The following is a 14,855-nucleotide window of genomic DNA, read 5'->3' as shown; positions in this document are numbered from 1 at the left end:
AGGCGGGAGGGGGGGATGCACTGTAAGGGTCAACCAAGGGACACGCGCGCTTCCATCACTGGATCACAGCTCTAACTGCAGAGGCGGCAACGACGGCAGAGCTGCGAAATCACTAAAAACGGGTTAAACACGCCAACTATCTCATAACATCACGTTACGCAAGAAAAAAAATACTTTTTTGATCATAAAAGCTCCACAGCAGGCCAGAGGAAAATACCTGTCCCTAAATAAAACATTAAAATACGGCCCTCGCTCCCACACTGATAGTAGCTGTGGCTTTTTGCTCAGGGTCGTGACCTAATGTTCTGCTGCCATAAAAAGCAGCCTTCAGTCTGCCTGTGTGCCCCATGTGTCCATGTGCAGTGTGTGTCATCCCCTCGGTGCACGAGCCTCCTCTGTGATATACCAACTGCCATTAGGCCACAGAATCAGCTTTGGAAAAATCCACCAGTGTAGGTGTTTGTACGCATGGAAAAGTGCCTTCCTAGATAAGCACGAAAACTTTTCCTTTTCGCTCAAAATTCTCCAACAAATATCGACATGGTAACGGCGTGATCAAAGGAGTCAACAATGTACGTTTTTTAAATAAGAATAAATTTGCACAGAACAGAATAATCTTTAACCGACGGGGTTTCTGTTGTCTAAAGAGGAGATGTTGGACTGCAGAGCGCTGACACCAGAACAACAGTTTAAAGTGAAGTTTCCCATTTCTGCAGAACTTCTTTTGTTTTTAAAGTCCTTGTTTTCACAAACCCATTTAACTGTGAACTCTTATGTTAATACCAGAGCAGGTTTAACATTCAAATCCACTTAGACTCATCGTTTTTCTTCCGGATGTCGTTTAAAGAAAAAGCCGCGAGCTTAAAGTTTTAGTTAGATTTATTTCCAGTGAGTGAGTAAATAAATTCACATGGGTTCTATTTATGGAGCAGGTTGGGACCAATTTGGCTGAAACGTTTTCGAATGTGACCATTAGCCACAGAAAAGGTTACAAACGAAACCCCACATCAGCTCTGTTAGGACTGTAATGGCAACCACGCTGTCTTGTTAATAGAAACACTCACGCAGCACTGCTTATTATCCGAGCTGGATTTAAAGCAACTAGGATTCGTGTGATGTTCTGTTTTTAGTGATCAACTTTGACCCCAGGTGTCAACTTGAATCTGCACGGCTGCCTCGCTCAGAATATTTGTTTCTGCAAAAGGTTTGTAACTGTGCTCAGGTGAAAACAGACGTGTGCAATTAGTGATTTAATGCACGCTAGCGCCAAATCATTGCACCTCTTCTTTGATGCCCTGAAAGCAAACAAAGCGAGTTCTGAGGCTGACAGTCAACGAGGAGGACAGAGTGAGAGGCAAAAGTGGAAGGGTGAAGAAAGAATCAAGAAACAAAAAAATTGTCAAAGAGTGCCAGAAAAAGAACACCCGAGGGTAAGACGGAGGAGAAGACAGCAGAATGAGAAAGAAGAGCTGGGGGAGGACAGCACGATGAGAGCTGGCTACAGCCTAAATGACAAATCTCCACCTCTCCCTCCAACCCCCACCCCGTTATCCCAGTCTTCCCCTCTTTCTCTGCTCTGTTATTTCACATCTCTCTCCATCCCTGCCCCCATCCTTCGCTCTCTCGATCGCTCTATTCTCCTGCTCTCTAGCCGACCTGCTCAGACAGGGGTGAAGAGTTCAGGCGCTTCAAAGGCTGCAGTGAGGAGACTGCATGTCATGTGGGAGCCACAGCAGCCTCGCCTGCAGACTTCACAGACAGCTGCTGCTACAATTGATCCTCAACCAGCTAGCTCTCAATGGCTAGGCTTTCTAGCAGTTATAAACTGCAGCTTCATCTGATTCCTAAAGGTGGGCTTGAGAAACAGCTCATACGGAGTTACATACAGCCCTTAGGAACTGGTACGAAGCAAAAAAAATGGTTAAGTAGATTTCAAATCGTAAAGAGCAAGAGAAACTGCCTCAATAATTTTGTCAATGACTCCGGGATATGAAGCTATGCACATGAAACGTGAAGCAGAAAGAACTACGCTAAATTTAGTGTAAACAGAACTATATGAAGCGATGAAAAGCCAAAGAGACAGAAGGTGTAGAGGGCGGGAGTAAGAGAGGTCGGCGAGCGGCCACTCGGAGGGGTCATGGCGAGGACACTATCAGAGCAGAGCAGAGCTTAATATGAGGTAATACCCCACAATGACGCCAATGTTGTGAATTAGAACGGTGAACTGCTCTCCGTATGCTGCAGGGAGATACAGTTAAGTGTGTTAGATTGACCTAAAAATACATTCATCGTCAATCCACGAGCGTGTTTGCCCATTTTTGGGCTCTGTGTCGTTAGGAAGCGTCTTCTTGGAGTTCATTTTAAAACAAAAGAACAAATGCTCCGAGACGAGACCTCTTTTAAAATAAAGATGGAGTTTAGCAAAACCAGGAAGCATTGTTAAAAAACACATTCTTTTTTTGGATATCGGTTTTTGGTCCCTGCAAATGAAAGAGTAAAACAAAATTTTAGATGGAGTCATAAAAATTTCAATTCAAATGGCAAAAACATAAAAATAAAAATGAAGGAAGATAAATAAAACCCCAGGAAAAGTGGTAAAATTACTGTGCACTTAACTCATTCGCTGCCAGCGTTTCTCACTGTTTTTACTGTTTTTTTAAGAGTCACAGAACATTGCGCGCTAGCATGATGTCGACGCCAAAACAAAGAGGATTCTCACCTCTTACATCAGGAAGAATCTGTGTGTTTCGAGCGTTATGCGTTCTTTCATAATCTGTTGTCGAATTGTGATCGGCAGACGCTTTTCCGGTTTGCGCCTTACTTTTTTTACAGGAACGGCCCAAAACGATCTCCAAACACATGGATGGTCTGCTTCTTGATCACGTGACGTGTGACGTATGCAGATGAAGATCTGCTTTAGAGCTGAGATGTTTGTTCTCTCAGTGCGGGGGCTCGTTCTGATGCTCAAACAGTAAAAAAAATGCAAATGACGACTTTAGTTGTCATTGGCAGTGAACGAGTTAAGTTTAGCTGTACTGGTGTCATTAACAACCTCCGTTTGACTTTATAACAGGATTCTTCAGCTGGTTAGATGGTAAGAGCAGATTTACCCACCAGAAATCTGGAATAACTAATAAACAATAATCTGCAAACTAATTAAATCTTTTATGAAAACTCAGAAAATAATCATCTAAATATAAAACTGATTAAATAGAAGAAATTAAATATTTCAAATTTAGTCAACTTGGATTTTTAAAAACTAAATGTAATTTGTGTGATGTCTTCATGCCACTGGGCCTTGAGAAAAGTGATGGTGAATGCCAGAGTCAAGCAGGTGCTTAAAAATGATTTGAACTAAATCACTCCACTTAAAAGGAAGTTCTCCACAATCGCTGTAAATAATTCATCCGGTCCTGACAGCCCCAACAAGTTCTGCCTAATGGATGGAAAAGGAAATCTCTACCAGTCTGTAGGAAAGTCTTATAATGTCTGTGTCAAAGTGCACGTGTCTACAAGTAGGAAGATATTTCACAGGTTTGACCTTGAAGGGAGGTATGGAATAATTAAACTGAAGCCTGTCCAAAAATGACAGGAAGGCAAAACTTACAGTTTATAGTGAGGGAGCCACTCAAAGAGCTCCTTTTAAAAACTAAAAATAACAGAGTCTCCGGGTTCTCGCCATGGTCACGTAATCATTTCTCTGCACAGATGTTAAGAAGTGGTAGAGTTTCATTTCCATCATACTTTCATCACACATAAAATGATTTCTATCCTTTAATGCTAATAAATGTTGCTTTAATTCAAGGCTAATGCCGTTTTGTCTCCACTGAAAGTCCAAATAGTTTCATTTCTGATACTATTACCTAAATTAGGCAATTAAACACATAAAAATTTGCTGCTGTCACTTCAGTTTAAAGTCTCTCTTTTCATAAATGTCAAATGTGGTTTGTGTAACTTGAATCAGCGAGATACGGAGCCCTGCTAAGGGGAGCTAAGTGAATACAAAGTGTGATTTCACACCTATAGAGAGGGTGGCTGGATAGTGAGTGGGTGGCACGGCTGTTACTCACACGATGCCAGTCTGCCAGGGCACCACCTTGGGCCCTGCAACCCACCCAGACCCCCCCCCCCCCCCCCCCCCCCCCCCCCGACGCCATGTTCCCCTTGCCCTGCAACACCAGTGCCCATCTGCTAGGACACGTTAACCGCTGGCGCTTGGGACTATTTAGCCTGGTGTAATTAGCCCCCAGACACCAACAGCCTGGTTTTAAACAGATGTGTGTGTATGTGTGTGTGTGTGTGTGGGGGGGGGGGGGGGGGGGGGGGGCTCTAGCAAGGCGACTCAACACCACCAACAAATGCTTTATGAAGAAGAAAACAGGGGCTTGGGGGGGATGTGAAGAAAAGAAGCGACCTAGTTAAAGGAGTGATGCAACATGTTACAGCACAATGGGCAGTAATGATGACAACATCACTGCTCCGACTGTCCGATGCCATGGTCGAAACAGGATGAGCAGCAGAAATTTAATTAGGCTGTATCCATTTGCTGCAACGCCAAACAAGAATGAGGAGATGGATGCTTTAACAGTCCGACTGGAGCTGTTCCTAAGACCTAATGCGGTTTCCCTATTCAAGCATCCTTACTGGCTCTGACCTTTACCAGAGGACAGGAAGAGGTTACAGTGTACGTGCCCTTGAACCTCATGACTGTAATCACACATGACTATAACGGCGCTGACCTTTCCACGGTTCTCTCCTTCCCTCCTCACTGTCTTTACCTCCCCCTCCCCCCCACAGGGTCATTTGAGGGTCCAGACTCTTGTCAAGGCTGTCACTCTAGACAGCCCTCTCCATCTACCGCCCCCACTGTTGCCATGGCAATGGACGGCACTGCGCTCCGAGGACTGTGTGAGGGGGCAGAGGGAGCTGGTGGATGGATGAACGCTGCGGCATCTTTCCCTAACCTAGGTCAACCTGCCAGAGCTGGTGTAAGTAATGGGAGGGGATAAACGCTGGAGATGCTGCTTCAACACTAAATAAACTGGCAGGATCACAGTGGAGTGGAAAAAGCAAGACAAGAAAGAGGAAATACAGAGATAAAACAAAAGGCAGTACAAGAAATACTACCTGTTTTTGTTTTGTTTTGTTTTGTTTTGTTTTGTTTAAGCTCTCAGGCCAACATCTTACATTGGGATTTTTTTCTGCCTTTCTTTAAAACACAGAAACATGCACACACACTGGGAAATGTGACCCGGGGGCAGGCAGTGGAGCAGCGCACGTGTAGTACCACCGAGCAACCAGCCAGCATGAGTCACTGTGAACACCAGTCGACCCAGAGAGAACAATGGTAACCGGTGTGCGAGGTGTCTGTCAAGCATGCACACACTGGCACAGGATGGAGAGCAGCGGATGGAGCAACGCCTCTCTGCAGCACCGTCACACTGCCTTTTGCTTCATGGTTTCTTTTACATACCGTGGATGCATTTTTGCCCCAAAGTACAAAAATGGTCATTTTACCGAGACACGGAGGTCAAACAAACAAAGTTGTGGAAAAAAACGTATATTTAAACATCTGACATTCCTATATTTGTATGACTCTAGAAAACGTTTCACACAGTCAGAAACCTCCACACCCACCTGATAAACTCTCCAAAACAAACACCTGTCCATAACACACTAGGGCTGGTCAAAAAATAGAATTTTAATCACGATTACGATCTGAGTTTTGAACGATTATTAAAAACAAAACAAGCCGATTATTTGCTCCTCCCACTTGCGCTGCCCTGAGTTGCAAATGAAGCACTCCTCCCACAGTGTTGCCAACTTAGCGATTTTGATGCTATTTCTAGCAGCTTTTCAGAGCCCCTCCTTGACTTTTTAACTTAAAAGTACCTAGCGAACACCTCAGAAACATCTCTGGTAACCCTTAGCTACTTTCTGGATAACTGTCGTCGACGTTTCCTGCAGGTTAGCTAAACACTCTGCCTGCGCTCTGGACCGTCCTTCAGGACATTAGGAAAGGGAACGATGTAGTGATGTGTCAGTCGCTAAAGAAACGGCTCTCAGAGTCGGCTCTGTTGGATTAACCAGAGTGAGTGACACACACACACCGTACCTGCGGACTCCTGAGCCGCAAAAAACAGCTAAATGTGCGCGTGCAGCGCGCTAAACACACGTGTAGCTTGCCCCTAATTGCTGTGAGACCGGGTTGGGGGTTGGGGGGTGGGGGGTGCAGCTGTGGTTGGGACAATTATTACATTAACTGGTGGACTTGTACATAAATAGTTTATAAATAAGGTAGAAATAAGTTCCTCACGCTGATAAATAATAACTAATCTCTCTGAGGACACGGTGCTAGTGCACTCTCCTACAGCACCTTGACACGACTCAATAAATGTTATGCAACATTTTGTGAACATCAATTTATTTGCATTTATTTGTTATAAATGCCGCTGTATAATTGTTGCTGTCAGTATTTGCAAGATATTGGTATTTGGGTCTGTACTGGTTAGACTTAAATGAGTTAAACCAAGGTCTATAGCCCTTGGGTCATAGACTATGAGCTATAAGTATATTGGTCTTTTTATACAGGTGCTGGCCAGTAAATTAGAATATCATCAAAAGGTTGAAAATATTTCAGTAATTCCATTCAAAACGTGAAACTTGTACATTATATTCATGCAATGCACACAGACCAATGTATTTCCGATGTTTATTACGTTTAAATTTGATATTTATAGGTGACAACCAATGAAAACATCAAATCTGGTATCTCAGAAAATTAGAATATTCTAAAGGCCAATGAAAAAATGTTTGTTTCTCTAATGTTGGCCAACTGAAAAGAATGAACATGAAAAGAATGTGCATGTATAGCACTCAATACTTAGTCGGGGCTCCTTTTGCCTCAATAACTGCAGTAATGCGGCGTGGCATGGACTCGATCAGTCTGTGGCACTGCTCAGGTGTTATGAGAGCCCAGGTTGCTCTGATAGTCGTCTTCAGCTCCTCTGCATTGTTGGGTCTAGCGTATTGCATCCTCCGCTTCACAATACCCCATAGATTTTCTATGGGGTTATGGTCAGGCGAGTTTGCTGGCCAATCAAGGACAGGGATACCATGGTCCTTGAACCAGGTGCTGGTGGTTTTGGCACTGTGTGCAGGTGCCAAGTCCTGTTGAAAGATGAAGTCTGCATCCCCATAAAGTTGGTCAGCAGCAGGAAGCATGAAGTGCTCTAAAACTTCCTGGTAGACGGCTGCATTGACCCTGGACCTCAGGAAACAGAGTGGGCCAACACCGGCAGATGACATGGCACCCCACACCATCACTGACGGTGGAAACTTTACACTGGACCTCATGCAACGTGGATTCTGTGCTTCTCCGCTCTTCCTCCAGACTCTGGGTCCTTGATTTCCAAAGGAAATGCAGAACTTGCTTTCATCAGAAAACATAACTTTGGACCACTCAGCATCAGTCCAGTCCTTTTTGTCCTTGGCCCAGGCGAGACGCTTCTTGCGCTGTTTCTTGTTCAAGAGTGGCTTGACACACGGAATGCGACACCTGAATCCCATGTCTTTCATGAGTCTCCTCGTGGTGGTTCTTGAAGCGCTGACTCCAGCTGCAGTCCACTCTTTGTGGATCTCCCCCACATTTTTGAATGGGTTTGTCGTCACAATTCTCTGCAGGGTGCGGTTATCCCTAGAGCTTGTACACTTTTTTCTACCACATTTTTTCCGTCCCTTCGCCTGTCTGTTAATGTGCTTGGACACAGAGCTCTGCGAACAGCCAGCTTCTTTAGCAATCACCTTTTGTGTCTTGCCCTCCTTGTGCAAGGTGTCAATGATTGTCTTTTGGACAGCTGTTAAGTCAGAAGTCTTCCCCATGATTGTGGTGCCTTCAAAACAAGACTGAGGGACCTTTTAAAGGCCTTTGCAGGTGTTTTGAGTAAATCAGCTGATTAGAGTGGCAGCAGGTGTCTTCTATATTCAGCCTTTTCAGAATATTCTAATTTTTTGAGATACCAAATTTGGAGTTTTCATTAGTTGTCACTTATGAATATCAAATTTAAATGTAATGAACATTGGAAATACATTGGTCTGTGTGCATTGCATGAATATAATGTACAAGTTTCACGTTTTGAATGGAATTACTGAAATATTTTCAACCTTTTGATGATATTCTAATTTACTGGCCAGCACCTGTACTGGGAATCAGGAGTTATTTTAGTGATCATCTTGTTTCTTATTTTTGTCCTGATTGTGCCCTGAGCAATTTTATGACTGAATAAAAACAAATAAAATCAAGAAATTGAAAAATCGTCCTAAATGATTGTGATCTCAATTTCAGTCGCCATAATCGTGATTATTATTTTTGCCATAATCGAGCAGCCCTATAACACACTTCAGCTCCACCTGGCATTGAGCTGTGATTCTGATGAAGTTAAAACGAGAGCCTTGCTTTATGACTAAACCCTCACTGACTATATACCAACTAATACTATGACATTTATCTAAGGCCAAATGCAGAAGTGCACATGTGCACACACACACACTCACACACACACACACACACACACACACACGCGTGTACGCATGCACACACACACACACACACACTGTGCTACATAGTAAGGGAGCTAAGTTTAAGTTCCTGCCTAAGGACGTGCTACTATCCTCCTCTGAGTTCAAAGTAGAAGATATAAAGGCTAAATGGTGTTGCACTGGAAGATGTCAGAGTGGTGCACTCAGGTTGAGCCAAGGCACACACACAGAAAAGTTTTCTCTTAAAAATGGCTGGCACAGAACACCAACTAAGGCAGGGTTGAGTTTTCTATTCAATAAAGCAAACAGACAACGTATCGTGTTTTAGATCGTTGGGCCTTTTCAGTAAATAAACTGGTTTATTTACATAATGTGAGACCAAATTAGAATTGCAAAATTCCTGCAAGAAGATTCACCCCATTTTCTAAAAATATATACAAATTTACTGAGAACACCTCCTACCTGAAAGTTTGATCAGCAGCTCAGAAGCCACCTTTACGCTGATATCCTGGCTGAGTAAGCTGTTCTTAGCCACGGGGCTCTCCTCTCTTGGTTTCAGTGACCCTGGGTGCTCTAACGCTGCTGCAGTCGACCCATCCTGGCAGAAAGACGCGGGGAAGCTTGGCTGAATCTGGTTGTGAGACTGCGAGGACGGTCTGGGACTCAGTGCCTCCTCCACTTTGGGCTCTTCCTTCAGGTGGAAGGGAGACTTGAGTGTTTCCCTCTGGTTGGCTGCTGCAGGCATGAAGAAAGAGAAGATTAAAAGAATAAGAACGATCAAAAGATCACCAGCGATGCTCAAGTGAAGCTTATATGAGGCAGGGTGAAAGATACCACAAGTTAAACCCCGAAACAACGATTTGGACATTATCCATTCCGCTGTTTCCAAGGGAGATGGCAGCATATCATTTTGACTTTCGAGTGAAACATTAAAAAGTGACAAGTGCTACACACAAACAGTCCAAACTAGATGCTGAACAGCACATTAAAAAGCCAGCTAAAAAAAAACAAGGTCCACAGTGAGTTTTCACAGCCAAGCTACTGAAATAGATCCCCCCCCCCCACACACACACACACACACACACACACTTCAAACCACAAGTTTCTGCATTGTTAATCTTGCTACAATTTGTTCTACAAAACTTGAGTCTGGTTTTATGTCTGAGGTAATCACAACCCCCTTCGGACATGAAAAAAAATTAGCATTTCTGTAGCACGCGGTGGCAATCAGATGAACTTTTATGTGTCATCACTGCAGTGTGTTCAGCCTAGGTTCGGGAGTGAACGGTCACATGGGTCACTCTGGTCTCAAGTCATCTTTAAGAGAAACTGGGCCACATCTAATCTGCCTTAGATGAATAATTAATAATTAGACATGGAGCAACTTTCAATAGCTGCCAAGAAAAGAATAGCAGGCCACGAGCCTTTCTTTGTGCTGTTTAATGTGTTCCACTAATCTGTGTGTGACTTAGAAAACCCTAAAAGGCGTAAACATCTAGGAGACACTGAGAGAACAGTATGGCCGACAAGCGTAGGGCCTCTTCATGATACAGGTAGTCTAATCTTTGGTCTGTTAGTTAAAAGCAAAAAGGCAATGAATGCAACAGGAAGTGTACCTGTACTAGTACTACAGCGTTTCTGTGATCCAGTTACAATTGTAACTGCAATGTTGGACTAATTTAACAAAAACCTTGTAGCTTTGATACGTTTTTAAAAGAAAACAAGGCTATAATAAAGAACACTTGAAGCTGAATGTGGCGCGAGCAGATTTCTTTATTTTGATAATTAGCTGTAATTGTTGAGGGAAAGAAAATACTTTTTCACCTTCGAGTTATTTGATCTCACAGCAAAAGACATTTGTAATGTGTCAGTGAAAACATAACGGCCCTGCAGCCTGAAAGAAATTAGACTTTAGTTAAGCATCTGATAAGGAGCCGTGCTGATAAGACTACTTGGGTTTTAATAAACCTAACATTACTTTGAGTGGCCACTTTTTTAAAGGAATCTGAAAGATAATGTAGCTTGTGCCGACGTCGAGTCCACCCATCCCCCGAGACGACCTCTGACATTTTTACCATCTAAAACCAGAACGCATCCTCAGTCATTCTCAGCCACAGCTCTGGGCAAAAATATAAGAGACACAATCATTCTTGGGCAGACTGCTGTCCATTCTCCTCTGACCCCAGCAGAGATGTGCTCTGGTCCTTACCCTCACATCACACCTAACAACTCCAACCACCACAGGCCCGCCGCTCCCCCCCCGCCCGCACCATCAATCTGTGTCGACTCCGGCCTCTCTGATTAATGATGATCCATGCCGAAGGGGCCCGAGACAGAAAAAGCAGGGCAAGAAAAAGGGGACAGGTGCTGATGTTTTCACCCCTCTTGTGACGCCATGACGCCACAGTGCCACACCATGGCAGATTGACGCTGAGGTTCGAGAGGGCGTAATAAAGGAAGAAGGTTAGCGGTGAGCAAGAGGATGCAAAGAGAAAGGGGGTGGGTGACCTTCAAGTTCAGGGGCAGTGGCGCCGGGTAGCACACGGCACCAGCTGGAAATGTCACGCTGTCGGATGTCAGCGGGCAGGCTAAGTATAACCTGGTCAGCACCTGGAAGGACGTCCTCTAATTAGAAGCGTGTTGGGGCCATGTTGGATCAGAAAGGGACAGCCACACATGGCCAAAGCTTACAAACATTTACTCTAAAGCAGGCACACATATATTGATTTTTCTTCTGGAGAATCTTTGCATTCTGTTGCCAGATTTGACAATGCAGCGGCTGTGATGTACTCGAGATATACATACAGCTGCTGACAAAGACGCGCAACAAAAACTTTCGCAAGTCCATCCCGTTTGGCCTCAGGAGAACAAAAACAACTCTGGGACATCTATTCGCACAAAGTCGCACCACTTCGTGACCTTTTGGATCGTTGCTATAAATAGAGAGCATTTCCACTTGGAATCTATGTTACAGAGCCCAATGAATTATTTAGTAGCCTAATCCAACAGGCAAGTTTTTTTTTCATTATTCAAACAGGCTGATGGCTCAAGAACAATAAGCCAGAACACAGTACTAACAAGAAGTCCTACTGCGGCAGAATTCAGCCAGCAACACCAAGCTTACACTTTAGTCTTTTGTCTGTCAAAGTTTCACAATTGTCGTGGCATCCTGACCATCCGGTCCCTGGCAGATCATTTTGTGGAGCGAATACAGATCTGCAGACGGGAGAGAGAGACAGTCTGGGTGACTGAGCTTCTGTTCTGTGAGCTCCCTGGCAGGGTGCTTATGTGCTAACCAAGGCCAGTGTCAGCTCCCTGTGCACGATACTGTAAGGTAGCCTCTAGCTCAGGATGGACGATGCTATCAGTTTGTCTCCATGTTATCACACCCTTCTGACACCTGCCACCAACTGCTTCCACCACCATTCTCTTACTTGTTTCCCCCACACCACCACCACCACCACCACCCCACCTTGTCGTGCTCTTCTCTTGCGCCTCATCCGTCTCACTGCCAGACGCTTGTCCACTCCACCTCACCTTTCGCTCTGTGGCCAGGGCTGCCGTCAAATAACTTCATTAGCTTTCCACCTCTGTCACGCCAGCCTGCTCCCCTTCTAACAACTGGCTGCAGTTTTTTTTCCCAGAGAGGAAAAAAATGAAGGCAGAGGGCTACATGGGGCAGGTTGAGAGCCCGACAATAGCTGACAGAGTGCTGGACGCTGGACAGTGATACTGATGGCTGCGGTGGGGATGTATGGACCAGAGGTCGCACACGAAAAGCCTGCCTGCATCTGCTCATACAACTCTGGGAAGCAGAGCAACATCTAAAATGTTAAAGAAGGGGAAAAATAACTAATTTTGACAAAATAATAATAATAATAATAATAATAAGCTTGTGTGTTTACTAATAAACATGCAGAATTTAGTTGTAAAGCTGGTCAAAGTCAGATTGTTTATAGCTGGAATAATGTCTTGAAAACGGTGCAACAAAAACACTCCATCCATCTCCCGAGGTAATATTCTGCCTTTGCATAATATTACAGTAGTAAAGCAAGATGCACTCCTGGGAAAAAGATAAATAAGACAACTGCAGATGCATCATGACAGATGCAACACCTCCCACAACCCCCTGCATGCCAATTATTCACACCCAGCCAGGGTCAAGCTCGTTGCGCCTGTGTCACCGCAGCAGCGGGGGGTGGGGGGTGGGGGGGTGTTTGGAGGGCGTGCAGTGCCCACTGTCATTATTAACTCAGGGTCCACTGGGCACAGGGTAAGGGCTGTGCATGTCAAAGTGTCTCAGAGGCTTTCATCTCTGAATCAAAATGTGGATCACACTGGATGGTTGTGTATGCGTGCGAGGATAAAAATCAAAGTATCAGTAGAACACGCTATGGAAAGCAGGCAAGCCCAAAATCTGACATGCTTATGTCAGAGGTCATGAAGAGTTCAGTTTTTTTTATCTGCCTAGGGAGCTTGATGAAACCCCCTCTTACTTTGTCTCACTCTCTTGCTGTCACTTCTTCATTCCTCTCCAGCTTTTAAACATCTTCCTACCCCTCCCACCTCCTCCATGCTTATGTGCCTTGTGGGACTACGACAGAGACAGCAGTGTAAAAGCAGGAGGGATGAGGTGCTCATGCACACACTAAATTTGGGTTGGCAGGGAGGTCAAAGGAAATGGAGTCTAGAGGTCCCAGGAGGAACTTCCTCACCTCTGCCTCCATGGCAGCTGCAGCTCAAGGATCTAAAGCCTACTACTTCTCCACTTCTTATAAGGTGTGACTCCACCCTCCACCAAAGTGAGAATCTCATCAAAGCTGCAGCGTTTAATAAAAAAACAATTGTCACAAATTCGACAATTGCTCTTCCCACCTTTCATATGCTTCCTCACTCTCCTTGAATGACGTCCTAACAACGATGTCCATAACTTGACACTGGACTGACATTGCAAGGAGCCATCTTGGCTCCTCTGGGAGTCACCTGGGCTTGATAGTGCAGTCTGGGAGCAGATGAAACTGGCACCCAGGGGGCGTCCGCTGGAGAAGATCGTGTGAGAGTTAACTAAGCCGTCCCTCATCCCCGTGCATCCTGCAGGGGTCACAGGATGGTGCTCGGGGCGTTAATCACTTCAAATTATGAATTCCTTTTTAATTATGAATTATGCATAAATTTTTAATTAATCTAATGTTCCCAGGGTTTTTTTTTCCTCCCATCCTTGCTCAAGATCTCAATCTAATTACACAGCATTAAGCGGGAGAGTGGCAGTTGTAGCCTCGACCCTCGAGCTTGACCTTAGTCAACCTTTTTCCATCAATCTTGCCACTTTTGTTGGGCACATCTTTTGATCTTTTGCATTATGATGAAAAGCATCTAAACACATCCCAAACCTGGAGAGCCTGACCACAGCATAACTATGAAAGTATTTAGTTTTTTGCAACTCCTAACTGTCCAAAAACGACGTGGATTAAAGAACATTTAATTAATTATCAGCCAAGGGCAACTGGAAAACTTTTCTGTACTTTAAAGCCAACCCTTAATTCCATTTTCTGTTCAACTGCTCAGCAGAGTCAGACAAAAATGTGTCATAATTTTGTCCACCAAATAACACCTGCAAACACACAGAACTGTCAGCAGGAGGATGCTGCCTAGAGGTTACACTTTGTCAACTCCTCTGACAAGTGACGAGATGTAGGTGTAGAAAATTAATCCCTCAACATTCCATGCTGTAGTTCTTTTTTAAAACACAGAACAGTTTTATTACCTGTTTTCCCGCTACGTTTCGTTTCCGGTAATAAAACTGTTCTGTGTTTTAAAAAAGAACTACAGCATGGAATTAGAGATACGACACAGTAAGAACACACCTAAGACACTTCCTCAACACTCACTGCGGAGTTGCCTTTGAGCACATTTAACTGAGCTCTGGTCGAGCTGATCAGGGGCCAGCAGCAGCAACAGAGGAGTGAAGCTGGGCAGCTGTTTTTAGGTAAAATATATATATAATCATTTAAGTTTTGGCTTGATAAATACTCTTAAAATATTACAACTGGCTAAAAATAATTTAGAACTTCAAATGGCAGCATTTAAACAATCCTAACCAACAAATCTGACTGCATTGCATATAGTTATTATGGTAGTCGTTGATTTTGTGTCCTAATATTCTCGTGCAGGGATCTTGATAGCCTCAGCGCCGCTCTCTCGGTCCGCCAACCGGCGCCTCCTTTAGGCACAGACTCCACCCAGCGGATAACCGACCCTTTAAGTCAGTGTTGTTAAATCCTGATCTTGAAGAGCCACCATCTGGCTTATTCTAGAGG

The 14,855-nt window shown here is 44.3% G+C and overlaps 1 protein-coding gene across 4 annotated transcripts in view; it reads right to left on the bottom strand.

Moving 5' to 3' along the window:
- Positions 1–14,855, bottom strand: part of znf827 (zinc finger protein 827) — an 81,259-nt gene that overhangs the window by 29,550 nt on the left and 36,854 nt on the right. For 3 of the 4 annotated variants that reach the window (XM_015965782.3, XM_015965798.3, XM_054743655.2), the window contains exon 5: positions 9,001–9,273. In XM_015965782.3, the coding sequence (XP_015821268.1) occupies positions 9,001–9,273 (273 nt within the window). The remainder of the gene's footprint in view (positions 1–9,000; positions 9,274–14,855) is intronic. The other variant, XM_015965791.3, reaches the window with a different exon arrangement.

This window comes from Nothobranchius furzeri, chromosome 4, assembly GCF_043380555.1.
Source record: "Nothobranchius furzeri strain GRZ-AD chromosome 4, NfurGRZ-RIMD1, whole genome shotgun sequence".
Taxonomy (NCBI): Eukaryota; Metazoa; Chordata; class Actinopteri; order Cyprinodontiformes; family Nothobranchiidae; genus Nothobranchius; species Nothobranchius furzeri.
The sequence above is the reverse complement of the archived record's forward strand: the minus strand, read 5'-3'. Positions and strand labels throughout refer to the sequence as shown.